The sequence below is a fragment of the Apodemus sylvaticus genome, chromosome 3 (genome assembly GCF_947179515.1).
Source record: "Apodemus sylvaticus chromosome 3, mApoSyl1.1, whole genome shotgun sequence".
NCBI classification, from domain to species: domain Eukaryota; kingdom Metazoa; phylum Chordata; class Mammalia; order Rodentia; family Muridae; genus Apodemus; species Apodemus sylvaticus.
This window is the reverse complement of record NC_067474.1, coordinates 164848575-164867960: the sequence shown is the minus strand read 5'-3', so window position 1 is coordinate 164867960 and position 19386 is coordinate 164848575. Positions and strand designations below refer to the sequence as shown.

The window sequence follows — 19386 nt, the reverse complement described above, 5'->3', positions numbered from 1 at the left end:
GGGGCTAGAGAGATGGCTCAGTGGTTAAGAGCACTGACTGCTCCTCCAAGGGTCCTGAGTTCAAATCCCAGCAACCACATGGTGGCTCACAACCATCTGTAATGAGATCCAACACCCTCTTCTAGGGTGTCTGAAGACAGCTACAGTGTACTTACATATGACAATAAATAAATCTTTGGGCTGGGCCAGGAGCTACCTGGGCTGAAGTGAGCAGAGGTTGTGAGTTCAATTCCTGGCAACCACATGATGGCGCACAACCATCTGTACAGCTACAGTGTACTCATATACATAAAATAAATAAATAAATAAATAAATAAATAAATAAATAAATACATCTTTTTTTTTTTTTAAACAAAGTTAAAGGATGGATGGGAAGGAACCTAGACGCTGTGCACAGAATAATGTAAACAAATGTGGTGGCTCTGCTTCTGCCCAGTCACCTGGCAGGGCCTTGCAAAGCTTCTCTCTGAGGAAACTGATCTTCTCCCAAGAACAGCCGCCATCAGTCCTGACATTGATCGCTGGCTTGTGTAGCCCTTTGCACAGTGAGCCCCACCAGTATGCAATAGTGGCTCTGAAATGTCACACTTGGTAATCATGTTTCAAATGTTTGTCCCGTCCCCCCCCACCCCCCAGTGGTGTTACACTTCAGGGTGGCCAAGGAAGCTTTGGTAACATAAGGTGTGGCAAGCAGAAGTAGGTCATTAGGGGTGAGGGTGGTACCCCTGGGTTTTGCTGTGCTGTCTGCTTCTTGGTCTGCAGTGATGTGAACAGCCTCTGCCACAGACTCCTGCAAGCCATGAACTCGCTGATCACAGCCATGCCTGCCCGGCAGGGGTGGACTGAGAGCCCTGAAACTGTGAGCCAAAATAAGCCTTTCCTTCCGAAGCCTTTCCTAAGAGTTACTTTGTTACAGGAAGTAGAAGCAGCTGACAAGGTGCCCTTACATTTGACCTGGCAACCCTGGATGCTGCAACATAGTTAAAGTCTTAGCAAGAATGACCCAGACAGACAGAAAAATGAAACCTAAAGTTGCCACATTTTTTTTTTTAAGGAGAGACAAAGTGTTCTTGCGCATTAAAACTAAGTTAATGGGGTGAGCTGTAGCTCAGTAAGTAGAGGACTTGCCTAAGATGCACAGAGCCCTGACGTTAGGTGTGGTGGGGTCTCCTAGCACCGGGAGGCAGGAGGATCAGAAGTTCAAAGTCATTCTTAGCTACATAGTGAGTTCAAGGTTACCTTGAGATTCTGTCTCAAACAAACAGACCCCCTGTGGCATCAGAAATAATGGTTTTCTAGCAGGGGTGGTGGTGGCGCAAGCCTTTAATCCCAGCACTTGGGAGGCAGAGGCAGGTGGATTTCTGAGTTCAAGGTCAGCCTGGTCTACAGAGTGAGTTCCAGGACAGCCAGGGCTACATAGAGAACCCTGTCTTGAAAAAAAAAACAAAACGGTTTTGTTTTTAAATGGTTTTCTTTTAAAGTTTAATACTTTTATTTTAAAGGCAGGGACTCCCTATGTAGCTCTGGTTGTCCTGGAATTATCTATGCAGTCTAAGGTGGCCTCAGACTCACAGAGGTGCAAACCTCCCAAGTGCTGGAATTAAAGGCATGCACTACCACCGCTTGACTTTGTTATTTTTAGATTGTGTGTGTGTGTGTCATATGTGTACATGAATTTGATGTCCTACCATGTCAGAAGCTTCAGATCCCATGGATCTGAGTTAAGATGGTTGCGAGCCACCCAAATATGGGTTCTGGAAGCCCAACTCTGGTCCTTGGTAAGAGCAGCAAGTACTCTTAACTACTGAGCTGTCTCTCTAGCCTCTGGTTTAGGTTTTTTGAAAGAGGGTCTGGCTGGTCTAGGAGTCTCTATGTGTATCCATTAGCCTTGAACATGGGACAGTCCTGAGGGCTAAGATTTATAGCTGTGTATCTCTGTGCATAGGTGTCTCACCATATAGCCCAGGCTGGCCTTGAACTCATGGCCTTCCTGCTTCTGCCTCTTTGGTGTTAGGGTTACAGGCATGTGAAATCGTGCCTGGCTCATTTAAGGCATTTTTTAGATGTAAATTTTCAAAAATATGACACAGACCTTTTTATGTCTTTTTGAGGAAATGGTGGAAGAAAGTCTTCCACAAATGTAAGAAACAGAGATGGCAAGCCAGATATAATTCCTATGTCTCAGTATTGAGCAGGCTGAGACTGGTGTTCAACCTGGGCTACAAAGCAGGAAGAAAAACTGAAACCAAGTGGATACAATGTACACCTGTGTCTGTTTCTCCTTTGGCTTGTCTGCCAAATCGCTTTCAGTGTTTCCAGTGCTCTCTGAGTCTTGGGAACATCTGGAAAACAACACTGTGTTAAGTTTTGTTTTCAGTTACTATAAGTAAATGCCCATGGCAGGCTACTTACAAAGAAAAGATGTTTATTCCGTCCATAGGCTTTTGGGGGTTGAAAGTTCCAGGTCGTTTCTCTGTTGTTGGTTCAGTATTGCTTAGATGCCTCTGTGCAGGAGCAGGAGAGATCGAGCACTGAACTGGAGGAGGGCAGGGGCTAAGCTCACCTTTCCTGGTCGTTTCCCTCCCTGGATCTAGGGCTGCCTGCCTGCCTGCCTGGTTTCCTGTCTCAGCGTGTTCACAGTGTTCCTGTCTTGTTCTCACCACCCTACCGCCATCCTCCGTCCTCAGGTCACTTCCTTGCAAGTCCTTTTTGTTTCAGTCCAGGGGTCTGTGTCTTGGGGGCTTTGGACTTTCGTTGACATCCAGAGCAGGATGACAGCCTTAAGAATGTCCTTTCTTGGGGGAACATCCCTGGAGATTTGCTATGAGGTCACCCTTTGGATAAAGCACCTTTGGACTCGGTGTACCCTGAAGTACCCATCTGTGTTGGCTTTTCCTCTAGGTAGATTGCAAATTGAGAGATGAACGCCTTTATTTGAAGGGCTTCCTGAGGTCAAGGAGCTCCAGCCAGTAGCCCTCTTTGGAAGTGGTGCTAAGTTCAGCATCTATTATAGATCACAGTTCACCTGCTCCACACGTGCTTTTCCGTGGCGCCCTCCCTGTTCATAGTTGAGATGGATGCCAGTCTTAGATCTTCCAGCCTGGGTTTATGGATACTTAGATTATGCATAGTCACCTTCTGGAAGTTTCTGTGACTCAGACTCTCTTGGACTAATTAAATTGTCATCTTGACTCTGAAATCCAGGCTTTGGACAGATGGCTTCTCTGTGGGTTACAGTATGACTGCCTGACTCTCCACAGACATGTTGAGATGGCTCCCAGGGGACCTTGACACTCTTTTGCTGGAGTGACTCTGGGTCCCCTTTGGAGCAGCATGGGGGAGCATGAGGTAGCTTTCCTAGGGCTCCAAACCTCAGGGGTAAAGATGGTTATCGCCCAGAGAAAGGGGGCACAACTTCCGTTCTTGTTCTTTTTTTTTTTTAAAGCATTTATTTATTATATGTAAGTACACTGTAGCTGTCTTCAGACACTCCAGAAAAGAAGTGTCTCGTCTCATGTTGGTTGTGAGCCACCATGTGGTTGCTGGGATTTGAACTCGGGGCCTTTGGAAGAGCAGTCAGTGCTCTTAACCACTGTGCCATCTCTCCAGCCCTCCCTTCCTGTTCTTGTTGCCTGTCCCCAGTGTGTCCTGTCAAGGTGACTCATGTGTTTCCATAGGAGGCTATTCCCTAGGACTTGGGACTGCAGGTCCCCCAAATATTGCCTTTATGTTGACAAAGGCTGGGGAGCTAGCCTGGTCAGAATTAGCCATATTTGCTATGGACCCCAGAGAGAGGTGGAGTTAATTAGTCCAGAGATTGTGGGCTCTGAGAACCTGGAGAGAGGCTCAGCAGAAAGGCAAAGGACCCCCTGGGAACCCAGCGTTTGGAGCAAGACTCCAGCCAGTGGGGTTCCTAGCTAAGGGTTTTCCTGGCTTGCTTGCAGGCCTCTCCTAAGTCTCCGAGGGCCCCTGATGCATTCCTGGATGCTGGTGGGAGCCCAGGTATGTCTGTTAAAGTCTTTGGAGAAGTTCTCTCTTGAATCTACGCCTGTGTCCACAAGCATGTACACAGATGCGCGCCGAAGTCAGGACAATCTCAGGTCTTGTTCCTCAGAAAGGCTTCCATATTTTTGTCTGAAACAGGGCCTTTCATTGGCCTGCAGCCTCACCCGCTAAGCTTCACTAACTGACTGAGCTCTGGGTTTCACTGTCTCCTCCTCCTGCCCTGTGGTGCCAGCTCCCGGGTTTACAAGTTTAGCCTGTTGTATGTGGGTTCTGAGGACGCCCCTGAAAGGCAAGTGCTTTTTAGGCTGAGCCATCTCGGGCTAAAGAAAACTGGCTGGGGACATCCAGAAGTTGGTAAAAGGGTTGATAGGAGATTTGTAAGCCTACCACAATGTTGTTCAATAGCTGATTTTGTGGATTACAGGGAAAGGTTGCAGGGACTGAGCTGTGTCCTGTGACGCCTTCTCAGACACTTTCTGAATAGTAAGCCAGGATGTGTTGCTTACAGGTGTTGGGTGGGACATTCCTGGCCCTCACTGACCCTCTGTCTAAGCTGTTTGAGCTGCCCTCCTGGCTTGTCACTTGATGGCAGCCCAGAGGGCAGAAATTGGCTGTCAGAGGCAGCCGGCCTGCAAGGAAAGAACTTTCTAAACAAGAAGTGTCTGAAAGGGCATCGCTTCATTCGTGGGAAAAGATGCTGTCTGCGGGAGATAGCAGGAAACCCAACTCAGTGCCAGTTATTAGGATGGGTTAGTGGGCAAGCGTGAGAGACATGTGAGCCGGCATCTCGAGTCTGGGTCCCTGGAACCCATGTAAAAAGTTAGATGCAGTGGAAGATGGAGAGATGGGGCTGGACAGCTTGGAGTATTCGTGCAACAGGAGCGAGACCAGAGAAGTAAATGTAACTTTTTGTAGCATTTATTTTTTATTTGTCTATTATTTTGTTCACTGGTGTTTTGTCTGCATGTATGTTTGCTTGAGGGGTGTCAGACACACCCCCCGCCCCGGGACAGGAGTTATAGATTTCTGTGAGCTGTCATGTGGTTGCGGGGAATTGAACCTGGGTCCTTTGAAAGAGCAGCCAGTGCTCTTAACCACTGAGCCATCTCTCTAGCTCCCCCCCTCCACACACACCTCATTTTTTAAAAGACACAGAATATCTTTGTCTTGGCTGGCCTAGAACTCACTATGTCAACCAGACTGGCCTTGAAAGCTCAGAGATTCACCCATCTCTGCCTTCTGGCTAATTAAAAATTAAAAAAAAAAGAGGGCTGAAGAGATGTCTCAGCAGTTAAGAGTGCCGGCTACTCTTTCAAAGGTCCTGAGTTCAAATCCCAGCATCTACATGGTGGCTCATAACCATCTGTGAGACACCTACAGTGTACTTACATATAATAAAATAAATGAAGTCTTAAAAAATTAGAAAGAAAAATCAAACCTAATTCAAATGCTGTACATTAAAACAAAATCCCCGTGGAAGCCTGGGGAATAGACCTGGCTGCTGGTGTGACTGGATCCAGGGATCAAAGGTGGCCTGGGGGCCTGGGGGACTTGGCTGGAGGCAGAGAGCTGACCCAACCATTAGGAGTGATTACTGCTCTTAGGGAGGGTTGGCTCACCACTGCCTGAAACTCCAGTTCTCAGCAATCTGACAGCTCTGCCCTCCAAGGGGCGTTGGTCCTCCTGTGTTCTACCTGCATACCACAGCCATGCTCAGCATACTCATATGTTAAAACGAATATTCAGAAAAGGAGAGAAACCTTCAGTGCCCTCCCCATCGCTGTAGAAACCAGGAAGGATGGTGGCAGCCTGAAGAAGTGGAGAACTCCAGGGGAGGACGAGCCTGCCTGCGTCATGAGGAGCCTGCCTGCATCATGAGCGTATCTTTTCTTTGAGACATTGTTTCTTATGTACCAGGCTGGCCCTGAACTTGGCGTGTTGACTTTCGTTCCTGCCTTCCGTTACTCGGCTTTCTGTCCGTGAGATTCATTGTTCCCTCAGGTATCTGCAGTCTTCCTTCCTCCTCGCTTCCACCTAACGGTCAGTGGGACCGATAGCGTGCATCCCGCCGCTGGCTTCCACCAGAGAACTGTCCCTGTGGGTGACTGTACAATGCTTCTAACTCTCCTAATTGTGTCTTCCGCAGTGTCTGTTGGGTGTGTGCCTGGGTGGGGACAGGCGTGTTCCACTGGAATAGAGCCCAACAGATTATCCCCATGGCTGCACCAGTGTACAATTTGGGGGTCACCCTGAGTCCGTGCACCTACTTTCCTCTCTCCCTTATATCCTACTGGAAATGGAAAGTTCTAGACTTCTTCCAGGGAAGAGATAAGTCGTTATTCCCCTTTCTCTGGGCTTGATCTGCACACCGTGGTGTCTTCCCCATGGTTAAAGGAAGTTGTTTTTAGACTTAATTTTCTGCCACCAGATGGGTACGTGCAGCTGTGACCTTCCTTTGCACAGGGCTGAGGGACAAGAAACAAAACATCTCGTTGCCCCAGACCCAGACCTTTAGGTGGGGTTCCTCAAAGCCCAAGCCTGTGTTCATGTGACCGAAGGAAGGTACCCCTGAATTACCAAGCTTGGAAAGAGTGCATTGTAGATGCAATCCTCCGAATTCCTGACTGCCCTCCCCTCCCCCTGCTTTTTAAATAAAAAGGGAAAACTTGGGCCTCAGAAAGAGGAACCCCAAGTAGGACGTGGTTTCACACTCAGAGGAAGTAACTACCAGCACCAGTGGGAACTGGGGGATGGGAGGGGTGCACAGAAGACAACACCGTGCATGCGTGGAGCAGCCGCTAGCAGCTGCCCGGTGAGTCAGGTCCAGGACAGTTGGTACCACCACCAATTGGGACATCTCTCATAAACCAAGCATGTTGTTTAAATCCAGGAGAATGTGACCTTGTGGTAGGCATGGACATTTTTTGTTATGTTTTGGTGCTAGGCTCCAGTTCAGAGCCTCAAGCATACTGGGCTGTCATTGAGCCGCACATCCCAATTCAGAAGTCTCTCTCTTTCTTTTTCTCTCTTTCTCTCCCCCCTCTGTCTGTCTGTCTGTCTGTCTGTCTCTGTCTTCTGTCTCCTTTGAGATAGGGTCTCATCTCGTCGATGCTGGTCTTGAACTTGCAATGTAGAACATGGCATTGAACTTCTGATCCTCCTGTCTCTGCCTGCCACATGGTTACAGATGTGCAGAGCCATACCCAGTTAGTTTATGTGGTGTTGGCAATTGAATGCAGAGCTTTCTGTGGTGTGTGTTTGTGTGTGTGTCTGTGGGGGAAGGGGGAGACAAGTATTCTACCAATGGAACCACACACCCTCAGCCTAGAATTCTATGTTTTAAAGAATAGAAATAGGCTGGGCACAGTGGTGCACTCCTTTAATCCCAGCATTTAGGAGGTTGAGGCTTGATGGACTTTGAGGCCAACCTGGCCTATATAGTAGAGAATCTATTTCAGAAACAAAAAAAAATCAAAATAATAAAACATAAAGTGAACAGATTTGGTTATACAAATGTTAAACCTTCTACTTACTGCTCAGCACTAAACTGGAAATCTGTAGCGCCCTTGCCTCCCCCACCTCCCAGCCAACCCCCCACCTCCCACCCCCGCCTCAGTCTGTGGGGGGGAAGCGCAGAAAGAATGCGAAGCCCAAGGCTGGTGAGGACGGCTGCAAGCAAATGATGTTTTCTTGTTATGACGTGGCTGCTGCATCCAGGGACTCACAGCAGCAGTAGGCTACTTGCAGAGGACCTGCCCCAGCCTGGGTCTGTCGGCGGCCGTCCGACGCTGGGTGGCCCGGGGCTCTGAAGACTCCCTAAGCAGGAAAGTTTTTAAAAGCACACTGAAAATTCTAGGAATTGCTCGTGGATGCACACTAGTAACAAGAGTATGAAAACAGGCATACCATTGATAAGTGGCCGGATTCCAGGTTGTGGTGGCGGGGAGGGATTTGGTGACTTGGAGTGTGGGTGGCAAACACACCCTGTGTTCTGTTATCTGCAGTGTTTTGTTATTACTGTGGTGCTGTGGAGGGGGCAGGGGGTGGCTGAAGGTTGGCATGACTGATACCATAACTCCTTAAAGTCATGTATTCTGTGTGTGTGTGTGTGTGTGTGAGAGAGAGAGAGAGAAAGAGAGAGAGAGAGAGAGAGAGAGAAAGAGAGAGAGAGAGAGAGAGAGAGAGAGAGCCTCTCATGGTCACCAAGCTGGTTTTGAACTTACTATATAACTGAAGCTGGCTTTGCTCGCCTCTTGATCGTCCCCCTTCAGGTGTAAGCAGGTGCCACTGGTGTGTGCCCAGCTAATCAAAGTTGCGTTTAAGCTAATTGGTTTCTGGCTAGAACAGTTTTTAAGAACTATGGAGTTTTATCTTCCGTTTTCAAGCGTCTGCCCGTTCTTCTTGTTTCCCGTCTGTGCCATCAGTTGGCCACCGTGCGGTCTTTTGGCCTGTGGCATGTCCGCCTGTAGTGAGGCCACCCTCAGCCTACAGGGTGGCTCAAGTTGGTGGGAGTCACGAGCCACCCAGGCAGGATGGTGCCTCATGCGTGGCAAGCTTCGCATATCCCCCGGTGGCCCAGATCTGGCTGTCCCACTTGCTAGAGCCTTAGGTCATTGTCCCTTTCTTTGCCTTTCCCACAGGAGAGCAGGCCTCAGAGAAGTGACGCAACAGGATGCCCCCTGGGGTGGACTGCCCCATGGAGTTCTGGACCAGAGAGGAGAGCCAGAGCGTGGATGTTGACTTCCTACTGCCCACTGGCATCTACTTGAACTTCCCTGTGTCCCGCAATGCCAACCTCAGCACCATCAAGCAGGTAGAGCCAAGGCTGGCTCTCACGCCCTGATGTGCAGGGAGATGGGAGACACTGTTCACAGACACAGAACTCCAGGGTGTAAACTGTGTGCGTGAGCTGGCCAGAGGCAGCCTTGGCTACCATTTTTCTTTCTTTCTTTCTTTCTTTCTTTCTTTCTTTCTTTCTTTCTTTCTTTCTTTCTTTCTTTCTTTCTTTCTCTCTTTCTTTCTCTCTTTCTTTCTGATTTATTTATTCCTTTATTTCTCTATGTTTTCAGTACAAGACCTCACTGGAGTAGGCTAGACTAGCTGACCAGCAAGTCAAAAGAATCTATACCTACCTTTCTCCACCTCTTCCATACTGGGATTATAAAGAGTTCTATTATCCCAGCTACTTGCTTTGCTTTCTGATTTACTTATTTTTATTTTATTTGTATAGGTATCCACCGTGTGTGTGTGTGTGTGTGTGTGTGTGTGTGTCTGGTGCCCATCAGGGCTTTGGATCCCCTGAAACTGGAGTTATAGTTGTGAGCCACTGTGTGGGTGCCGGGAACTGAGTGCAGCCAGTGCTCTTAACTGCAGAGTCATCTGTCTAGTTCCCCTCTGCCTTTCAAATGTAGATTCTGAGGAACTGACTCTGTCCTTATGCTTACAAAGCAAGGACCCAACCAACAAAGCTATTACACTCAGCCCTTGTTGTGAAGTTTACAGGATAATATTTCTAAGAATTGTTTTAAAAACCTGTGGTTTAAACTGCACTTATCATTCCAAAGTCAGCTTCCCCTTTAACAGTATGCATTTCCCTTTACTAGATTGCTAGATTGCGAGCCAGTTTCAGGGGCTCTCATCCTACTGGTGACTGTGTGGCCATGTTCGGAACTACTCTGTCCACAGCCTTGCAGTTGTCCTTGCAGCCAACTCGTTTTTAGAACTGTTACCCTGGCAGTAAACACCATTGTTAGAAAGAGGTTTGGGGTTTACTGAATCATTTTCAGGGTGACTTACCGAGTCAAGGCGTCGCACACATCTGGATGGCATTTGGTAGCTTCTGTGACTTAGACAGGGCTCCGCAACCCACTAAGTGTGGGATCTACTGGATTATGTTTTGAGCAGGCAAAGGATGAGACCTTGCCTCGAAATTTTAAAAGCCATAGATGGAAACAGGAAAACCAACTGGAGGAGCAAGAATCATTTCTGTGTGCACCCCCACCCCCCAGTTTCCTTTTTTTTTTTTTTTTGGATTTGGTTTTTTTCGAAACAGGTTTCTCTGTGTAGCCCTGGCTGTCCTGGAATTCACTCTGTAGACCAGGCTGGCCTCCAACTCAGAGATCCGCCTGCCTCTGCCTCCCAGAGTGCTAGGATTACAGGCGTGTGCCACCACCGCCTGGCCCTTTTTTAAAAAAATATATTTATTTATTTATTTTATGTATATGAGTACACGGTGGCTATACAGATGGTTGTGAGCCTTCATGTGTTTGCTGGGAATTGACTTTAGGACCTCTGCTTGCTCACTCTGGTCGGTCCTGCACACTCAGTCCCTGCTTGCTCTGGCCCAAAGATGTATTTATTATTATAAATAAGCACACTGTAGCTGTCTTCAGACACACCAGAAGAGGGCTTCAGATCTCATTATGGCCACCATGCGCTTGCTGGGATTTGAACTCGGGACCGTAGAAAGAACAGTCAGTGCTCTTAAGCACTGAGCCATCTATCTCTCCAGTCCCGGATTTCCTTTAATACTAATTTTTTCCCCACTACAGAAACAATATAGACTCACTAAAATTTAGGAAGATGTGAAAAAGGACATTGGGAATATAGCTCAGTCAGTACAGGGCATGCTGTCCTGGGTTCAATTCCTAGCACATCATAAACTGAGTGTGACCTTACACACGTGTCATCTTAGTCCTGGGAGACTGGAGGGCCAGGAGTTCTGGGTTCTCTTCAGCTACACAGAGAGTTCAAGGATATTCTGGCCTCCTGTCTCAGAAAAGGAGAGGAAGGCAGGCAGGCTGGTGAGATGCCTCAGCAGGGAAGGGTGCTTCCAAGCCTGACAGTCTGATTTTGATCCCCAGAACCGACATGGTGGACCAAACCAACTCCTCAGTTGTCCACTGACCACCGCACGTGTACCAGTAGATGTGTCCTTCCTCCATCGCAGTGAGGAAACAAATATTTAAACATAGGGAAAGAAGAAAAACCACCCGTGGTTGGGCCAGATGAGACAATATAGTCAATACCACCACTTGTTCCTAGTTTTGTTTCTTAATTAAAACTTTCACATTTATTTATTCACCTGTGTATGTTCCTTGTGTGTTTGTGTGTGGGCCTGTGTATGCCATGGCATGGTTTCGAGATCAGGGGACAACTTGGAGGAATCTGGCATCTCCTTCTGTCATATAGGTTCTAGGGACCGAGCTCAGATGGTCAGGTTGGTTACAAGCATTTCTTCCTGCTGGGCCATCTCCCTGGGGCTCCCAGATCATTTTGTACCTGCACTTTGAGTCTCAGGATGATGGACTTTTTTTTTTTTAAAAGGTTTATTTATTATTATATCTAAGTACACTGTAGCTGTCTTCAGACACACCAGAAGAGGGCATCAGATCTCTTTATGGATGGTTGTGAACCACCATGTGGTTGCTGGGATTTGAACTCAGGACCTTTGGAAGAGCAGTCAGTGCTCTTAACCACTGAGCCATCTCTCCAGCCCAAGGATGATGGACTTTTATCTCCCTTTTCCAGAAGGTTTTTTTTTTTTTTTTTTTTTTTTTTTTTTGGCATTTTGGATTTGTTTTTTTCAAGACAGGGTTTCTCTGTGTAGCCCTGGCTGTCCTGGAACTCACTCTGTAGACCAGGCTGGCCTCCAACTCAGAGATCTGCCTGTCTCTGCCTCCTAAGTGCTGGGATTAAAGGCGTGTTCCACCACCGCCCAGCTTAGAAGATTTTATTTTGAAACTGTGTATTTCATCTACGTGTGTGTGTGTGTGTGTGTGTGTGTGTGTGTGCGTGTGCGTGTGCGTGCGAGTGTGCGTGCGCCTGCAGAAGCCAGGAGAGGGTGTGGATTTTATAAGAAACTCCAGTTTCAGGGCATTGCGAGCCACCACTTGGGTGCTAGGAACTGAAGCCAGGTCTTCTGCAAGAGCAACAAGTGCTCTTAACCTCAGAGCCACCCCTCCAGCCCCCCTGTACCTCTCTTTTTCCGAATGGACAGTATAGCACTTGATCTTGGCTATAAGCAGTTTGGTAGTTCATGCCTGTGGTCCCAGAACTTAGAAGCAGGGGCAGAACAAAGATGGGTCCAGCCTGGTCTACAAAGTGAGTGATGTTAGTAGTACCCATAATGATCATCTGTGGGGGGAGGGGGTTCAAAGGTCCCACATGGGCGGTTCTTCTCGGTAGTCAAAGGTCATGCATGAACCCCACAGAGGAGATAAAGAGCCCATTGCCCTCTGCGCCCAACTCCTTCCAGTCTCAGCAAACCCCGACACTGTGAACTGAGTGAGGGCAGAGACAGGAAGTTTATCGACATGGCGTGGCTAGTCTTCTGGTGTGAGCACTTTTTGTCTTCTCGGGGTCACCCCCGCCCCTGTGGGAGTCCTGTAAGAGCTGATTGCGACCCTCTCTCCCAGGTGCTGTGGCACCGTGCACAGTATGAGCCCCTCTTCCACATGCTCAGCGACCCTGAGGCATATGTGTTCACCTGTGTGAACCAGACAGCGGAGCAGCAGGAGTTGGAGGATGAGCAGCGGAGGCTGTGTGACATCCAGCCCTTCCTGCCCGTGCTGCGCCTCGTGGCACGCGAGGGGGACCGCGTGAAGAAGCTCATCAACTCCCAGATCAGCCTCCTCATTGGCAAAGGTAAACTTACCGGGAAGAGGAGGCTGGCCCCACGTTGTCTTGGCATGGTCCTGATCTCTTCCTCTTCGCCCCATCCTGGAAAAGGTCTCCATGAGTTCGATTCCCTGCGGGACCCGGAAGTAAACGACTTCCGCACTAAAATGCGCCAGTTTTGTGAAGAGGCTGCGGCTCACCGCCAGCAGCTGGGCTGGGTGGAATGGCTGCAGTATAGCTTCCCCCTGCAGCTGGAGCCCTCGGCGAGGGGTTGGCGGGCTGGCTTACTGCGAGTCTGCAACCGAGCCCTGCTGGTCAATGTGAAGTTCGAGGGCAGTGAGGTGAGCCCCCAGTCCCTTCTCCCACAACGTAAGAGGGTGTCCGCCTGGTCCCCGTACGAGCCAATGGGCTCAGCTAATTGTCTCACCAGGCAAATCTGGATTCATTATTTTATTTTTATTTTACTTTATGTGTACAAATGGTTTGCCTGTGTGTAAGTGTCTAATGTCTACAGAAGTCAGAAGAAAATGTCAGATCCTGTAGAACTGGAGTTAGAGATGGTTGTGAGCTTCTGTGTCGGTGCTGGGAACCGAACCCAGGACCTCTGCAAGAGCAGCACTCAATCAGAACTGCTGCTCCTCAGGCAGATTTGACAATGCAGAGCCCCTCCCTCCTCCTCTCCCTCCCTCCTTCTTTCCCTTCCTCCCTGTGTTTTCATGGATGTTGGTCGCATGCCTTGATTAGTGAACGCCTACACATGATTTGGAGATGTATGTGTCTCTCTCTCATAGCCTTACCTCTAGCGTGTGTCTCTCTCATAGGCAGCCTTGCCTCTATGTCCTAGAGGCCTCAGGGACTGCAGAGCAGAAGGCTGACCCCCTTCTTCCTACAGGACAGCTTCACCTTCCAGGTATCCACCAAGGACATGCCCCTGGCACTGATGGCCTGTGCCCTCCGGAAAAAGGCCACAGTGTTCCGGCAGCCTCTGGTGGAGCAGCCTGAGGAATACGCCCTGCAGGTGAACGGGCGGCATGAGTACCTCTACGGCAGCTACCCGCTCTGCCACTTTCAGGTGAGCCTTCGGTACAACACTCCCAACCACCCGCATGTGGCCCCAGGAATATAAAGAGAACCGGACTTAGGGAATGAGCGGGTGCCCCCCCATCAGCAGCTCACCCTGCACCTCTCCTCCAGTACATCTGCAGCTGCCTGCACAGCGGGCTGACGCCCCACCTGACCATGGTCCACTCCTCCTCCATCCTTGCCATGCGGGATGAGCAGAGCAATCCTGCCCCCCAAGTGCAGAAACCACGCGCCAAACCTCCCCCGATCCCGGCTAAGAAGGTGAGGTGGTGCTTTCCCTGCCTCTCACGTCTGTTCATTTCCGGTCTGCTGAGATGAAATCAGGAAGGGGCCTGGGATGGGTGACAAGGGTCCATCCTGTTGGGATCTGCGTGAACTACAGGGCAGTCTCCGCTGTCCTGTTGTGGCTCTTAGGAGTACTGGGGACCCTTGTGTGTTTGCACAACAGGCTTTCTGATACAAAGACCATGTTAGGCAGAGGTGTGTAACTCTTCTCCGCTCGCTCTGTCTCCCGCTTCCCTAGCCCTCCTCTGTGTCCCTGTGGTCCCTGGAACAGCCATTCTGCATTGAGCTGATTGAGGGCCGAAAAGTAAATGCGGACGAGCGGATGAAGGTAGGGGCTCCGGGGCCAGGTGAGGGTGCCGCTGTTTTCTATACAAACAAGGTGGCTGTGGCCAGGAGGGGTGGCAGCGGAAGAAGAGTGGGAAGATGTCACACGAAAGCCACCTGACCACATTACCCAGCCTCCCTGCCTTGTAAGCCGCTTCAAAACAGGAAGAGGGGAGTGGGGTGGGCCAGCCAGTCAGAGACTGATTCGTGGAAACCGGGCAGAGCAGATTTCTGCGTATTTGACTTTGGTGGAGGTTGTGGGGATGAAAGAGGCATCTGGGGAGGCGCGAGAGGCGCAAGGAAGAGCCAGCTGCAGCTGGTCAGGGTGTGTCTGCAGCTGCCTGCAGCCTGCACGGGCAGCTGCCCCATACCCTGGGGCCTGAGCTCCCTCTGGGTTCTGATGCTGTTAGGTTTTTAAAAAACACTTCCACAAGCCTCACATCTGCCTTCCAGGAGTTATTGTCCCTATTTTCTCCCTACCTCCATAATTTTACAAACTTGGAGGGCTGGATACTTGGGTCTGGAATGATCCCCTGGTGTGGCTCCTGGACAGGAGCCCGTAAGGTTCAAAAAGGACAGGCGGCCTTAGGATGTTAAGGCCAGGGAGCCACGGAATTACCGGCTTCTGCTGAAGAAAGTGAGGTCTGGATGGGAAGGGACGTGCCTTGGGCTATCAATGCACAGTCTGTAGACACCCCTGCCCCGTGGCTTCTTGTCCTACTTGGCCTGTGGCTCCCCCACCCCCCCCTGCCCCGAGGAACACACACACACACACTCACACACACACCATGAGGCAGTAGATTCGGACCCATTTAAGAATGAGGACATTTGAGGAGAATTGTTGGGAGGGGAGAGAAGGGGCGCTGCTCCCATTAACCTGTTCCTGACCCCCAACCCCGCCCTATCCCCAGCTGGTTGTGCAGGCCGGGCTCTTCCATGGCAAGGAGATGCTGTGCAAGACCGTGTCGAGCTCAGAGGTGAATGTGTGCTCCGAGCCCGTGTGGAAGCAGCGGCTGGAGTTTGACATCAGTGTCTGCGACCTCCCGAGAATGGCTCGGCTCTGTTTTGCCCTCTATGCCGTCGTGGAGAAGGCTAAGAAGGCGCGCTCCACAAAGAAGAAGTCTAAGAAGGCGGTGGGTAGGGCTGGCTGGGAGGAGCCTGGGCTGGCTGGGAGGAGCCTGGGCTGGCTGGGAGGAGCCTGGGCTGGCTGGGAGGAGCCTGGGCTGGCTGGGAGGAGCCTGGGCTGGCTGGGAGGAGCCTACGCTGGCTGGGAGGAGCCTGGGCCTCCCTGCAGTGCTGCAAGCCACAGGCAGGCAGGTTGAGGCAGGGATCCTGGGGGGGCCTAAACCCCAAACCTCTCCACTATTGTGGCTCCTTACACACTCTAGGGATAGACTGTGAACAGCCTGCTTGGGAATGTCCGCTCTCCACCTGTAGTCCAGTGGGCTTTTGCAGGTGGCTCCCTGGGTAGAGAGTGTCCTCAGAGGGAACTAAAGGGCCTGGGGCCAGCTGTTGTCTTGAGTAACTGGGCCCCTTGTCACCAATTCCAGTATTTAAAGTGGCTCTTGCCCTGTCAGTGCACACTGGGTGCTGAGCCAGATACGGAGACTGCCTCTGGTTTCTCTTGAGGCCAGGAACCAGGATGTAGCCTTTGCTGGTTTATCTCTTTTTTCTTTTTTCTTTTTTTTCAAGACAGGGTTTTTCTGTGTAGGCCTGCCTGTCCTGGAACTCACTCTGTAGACCAGGCTGGCCTCGAACTCAGAAATCCACCTGCCTCTGCCTCCCAAGTGCTGGGATTAAAGGCGTGCGCCACCACTGCCCGGCTTGGTTTTCTCACTAGGACACCAGGACGAGGCAGTTGGTCCCCCCTCTTCTCAAGCAGGGTCTTCCCTTGGGTCTATCTGGGAGTCTGCCCTTGGAGCCCAGATCCCCTCCCAACTTGGCCTTCAGGTGTGTCGTCCTCTGAGATCATCAGCAAATGGGGCTTTTGTGCCTGGCCCTAACCCACTGGTGTCCCTCCCCAGGACTGTCCCATCGCTTGGGCCAACCTCATGCTGTTCGACTACAAAGATCAGCTCAAGACGGGAGAGCGCTGCCTCTACATGTGGCCCTCTGTCCCAGGTGGGCCCATTCCCAGGGGAGCGCCTAGCAGGGGGTAGAGGTCCCAAAGCAAGTGGCTTTACACCACAGCTGCATCTGTCCCTGTGTTCAGATGAGAAAGGAGAGCTGCTGAACCCCGCGGGGACGGTACGCGGTAACCCCAACACCGAGAGTGCCGCCGCCCTGGTCATCTACCTGCCTGAGGTGGCCCCCCACCCTGTGTACTTTCCTGCTCTGGAGAAGGTCAGTGAAGACTCTTTCCTCCTAGCCCACTGGCTGTCAGTCCTAATGCTGCAACCCTTGACACAGCTCCTCGTGCTGTGCTGACCTCAGCCATAAGCTATTTTTATTGCTACTTCATAACTGTTATTTTGCTACTTTTTTTTAAAGAATTTTTTTTTCAAAGATTTATGGGTCTGGAGAGATGACTCAGCGGTTAAGAGCACTGACTGCTCTTCCGAAGGTCCTGAGCTCAAATCCCAGCAACCACATGGTGGCTCACAACCATCCGTAATGAGATCTGACACCCTTTTCTAGCGAAGACAGCTACAGTATACTTTGCATATAATAATAAATAAATATCTTTTTAAAATGATTTATTATATGAGTACACTGTAGCTGTTTTCAGACACACCAGAAGAGGGCATCAAATCCCATTACAGATGGTTGTGAGCCACCATGTGGTTGCTGGGAATTGAACTCAGATCTCTGGAAGAGCAGTCAGTGCTCTTAACCAGGCCATCTCTCCAGCCCCATTTTGCTGTTGTTACAAATCATCATGTAAACAATCTGTGTTTTCAGATGGTCTTAGGTGACCCCTGTGAAAGGGGTGTCAGACGTCCCCCAGAGGGCTCCTGACCCAGGTTGACAGCCATTGTTCTAGACTTTTCCTAGTCTGGTTTTGCAGTTCTTCAGAGAGTTAGATCCTGCCACCCTGGGATTTGCCCGTTGCTAGGGTATTGTCATTTTGCCACTTCAGGGTTTTCTAAGAGCCATTTAAGCTGCCACTCAGCAATGTTTGGTATGGGAAAGGGTGTTCCTGATGTGGTGTTGTGACAAGCTAGGATGCTAGCTATTAAAGGCTGTGCAATGCACAAGATGGTTTCCGCCAGTGAGGGTGACAAATGATAGGTCTGAGGCATAGATTCCCGCTTTGGGGTCCTGCCAGGGCTGCCCCAAGCCCAGGATAACTAAGAGCCTGACACTTTTTGCAGATTCTGGAGCTGGGGCGTCATGGGGAGCGAGGGCGGATCACGGAAGAGGAGGTGAGCTGAGGTCTTGGGTTGGGGTGGAGCTGGAGTCAGCCGTGGAGCGGGCGGCCTCACCCAGTCTGTGCCCCTCAGCAGCTGCAGCTGCGGGAGATCCTGGAGCGGCGGGGATCTGGGGAGCTGTACGAACACGAGAAGGACCTGGTGTGGAAACTGCGCCACGAAGTCCAGGAGCATTTCCCAGAGGCGCTGGCCCGCCTGCTACTGGTCACCAAGTGGAATAAACACGAGGACGTGGCCCAGGTGAGTAGAGAGGGGAGTCCGGGAAAAGAGCCCCGGGGGAGAGGGGCAGACGGACAGTTACTGCCCAGCCCCCATCTGACCGCCAAGCTGCCCCAGATGCTCTATTTGCTGTGCTCGTGGCCCGAGCTGCCCGTGCTGAGCGCCCTGGAACTTCTGGACTTTAGCTTTCCTGACTGCTACGTGGGCTCCTTCGCCATCAAGTCCCTACGGAAGCTGACGTGAGTCCCAGCTGGGTACTGCCCCTGGGGCCCGCAGACTCCCTGCTCCCAGGAATGGGTACTGGGTTGGGATGAACCCGGCCTCTGCCTCCTACTCTGCCACCTACCTGCCGTAGACCGTCAGCCTTCCCTCTCCTCAGGGATGACGAGCTCTTCCAGTACCTTCTGCAGCTGGTGCAAGTGCTCAAGTATGAGTCCTACCTGGACTGCGAGCTGACCAAATTCTTGCTGGGCCGGGCCCTGGCTAACCGCAAGATCGGACACTTCCTGTTTTGGCACCTCCGGTAGGTGAACACACCCCAGCCTATTCCTTGGAAATCCTATGAGGGCCACAGGGAAGGGGAGATCTCAGGCTCAGATGTTCTGATGCTCTGGGTCCTGCCTAGGCTGGGGGGAGGGGATGTGAGACCCTGACTGGCGAGACTCAGCACTAATTCTTTCCCCAGCTCTGAGATGCACGTGCCGTCCGTGGCCCTGCGATTTGGTCTCATCATGGAAGCCTACTGCAGGGGCAGCACCCACCACATGAAGGTGCTGATGAAGCAGGTAAGGCTTGATCAGGCTCTGCTTACAAGCTTCCGAATGGCCCATCCTCCCACCTGTGGCTGGAGGCCCCCCCTCAACGCCTTCCTGTCGTCGCCACCAGGGGGAAGCGCTGAGCAAACTTAAGGCCCTGAATGACTTCGTGAAGGTGAGCTCCCAGAAGACCACCAAGCCCCAAACCAAGGAGATGATGCATATGTGCATGCGCCAGGAGACTTACATGGAAGCCCTGTCCCACCTGCAGTCTCCACTCGACCCCAGCACCCTGCTGGAGGAACTCTGGTGAGCCCCATGCCTGGCCCTACCGGGGCTCCTCCCACCCTCCCCGGCCTGAGGAGGAGCCCCTGTCGACCCCACTCTCTGGCCAGCAGCGTGGAGCAGTGCACCTTCATGGACTCCAAGATGAAGCCGCTGTGGATTATGTACAGCAGCGAGGAGGCGGGCAGCGCCGGCAGCGTGGGCATCATCTTTAAGAACGGGGATGGTGAGCAGGCCGGCTGTGAGGGGGACTGCTGGGGCCTCACCATCCCTGTGCCATCCTGAGGGGTGGTCCTGGGCCCTGAGGAGAGCCTACCAGACACTGTGGTCTCCTTCCCACGCTACAGACCTCCGCCAGGACATGCTGACCCTGCAGATGATCCAGCTCATGGACGTCCTATGGAAGCAGGAGGGCCTGGACCTGAGGTTGGCGCCCACCC

The 19386-nt window shown here is 51.2% G+C and overlaps 1 protein-coding gene across 13 annotated transcripts in view; it reads left to right on the top strand.

Moving 5' to 3' along the window:
- The window catches only part of Pik3cd (phosphatidylinositol-4,5-bisphosphate 3-kinase catalytic subunit delta), a 51201-nt gene that overhangs the window by 26760 nt on the left and 5055 nt on the right, over positions 1 to 19386 (top strand). For 6 of the 13 annotated variants that reach the window (XM_052178197.1, XM_052178196.1, XM_052178198.1 and 3 more), the window contains exons 3-19: positions 8646 to 8818; positions 12423 to 12651; positions 12736 to 12965; positions 13517 to 13696; positions 13819 to 13968; positions 14231 to 14320; positions 15228 to 15449; positions 16341 to 16437; positions 16529 to 16659; positions 17631 to 17681; positions 17760 to 17927; positions 18015 to 18145; positions 18286 to 18429; positions 18592 to 18691; positions 18792 to 18970; positions 19057 to 19172; positions 19294 to 19372. In XM_052178197.1, coding sequence (XP_052034157.1) covers positions 8678 to 8818; positions 12423 to 12651; positions 12736 to 12965; positions 13517 to 13696; positions 13819 to 13968; positions 14231 to 14320; positions 15228 to 15449; positions 16341 to 16437; positions 16529 to 16659; positions 17631 to 17681; positions 17760 to 17927; positions 18015 to 18145; positions 18286 to 18429; positions 18592 to 18691; positions 18792 to 18970; positions 19057 to 19172; positions 19294 to 19372 — 2438 coding nt within the window. In that variant the 5' untranslated portion in view covers positions 8646 to 8677. Of the gene's footprint in view, positions 1 to 5982; positions 6007 to 8645; positions 8819 to 12422; positions 12652 to 12735; positions 12966 to 13516; positions 13697 to 13818; positions 13969 to 14230; positions 14321 to 15227; positions 15450 to 16340; positions 16438 to 16528; positions 16660 to 17630; positions 17682 to 17759; positions 17928 to 18014; positions 18146 to 18285; positions 18430 to 18591; positions 18692 to 18791; positions 18971 to 19056; positions 19173 to 19293; positions 19373 to 19386 lie in introns of those variants that run through there. The other 7 variants (XM_052178203.1, XM_052178205.1, XM_052178206.1 and 4 more) reach the window with 7 other exon arrangements.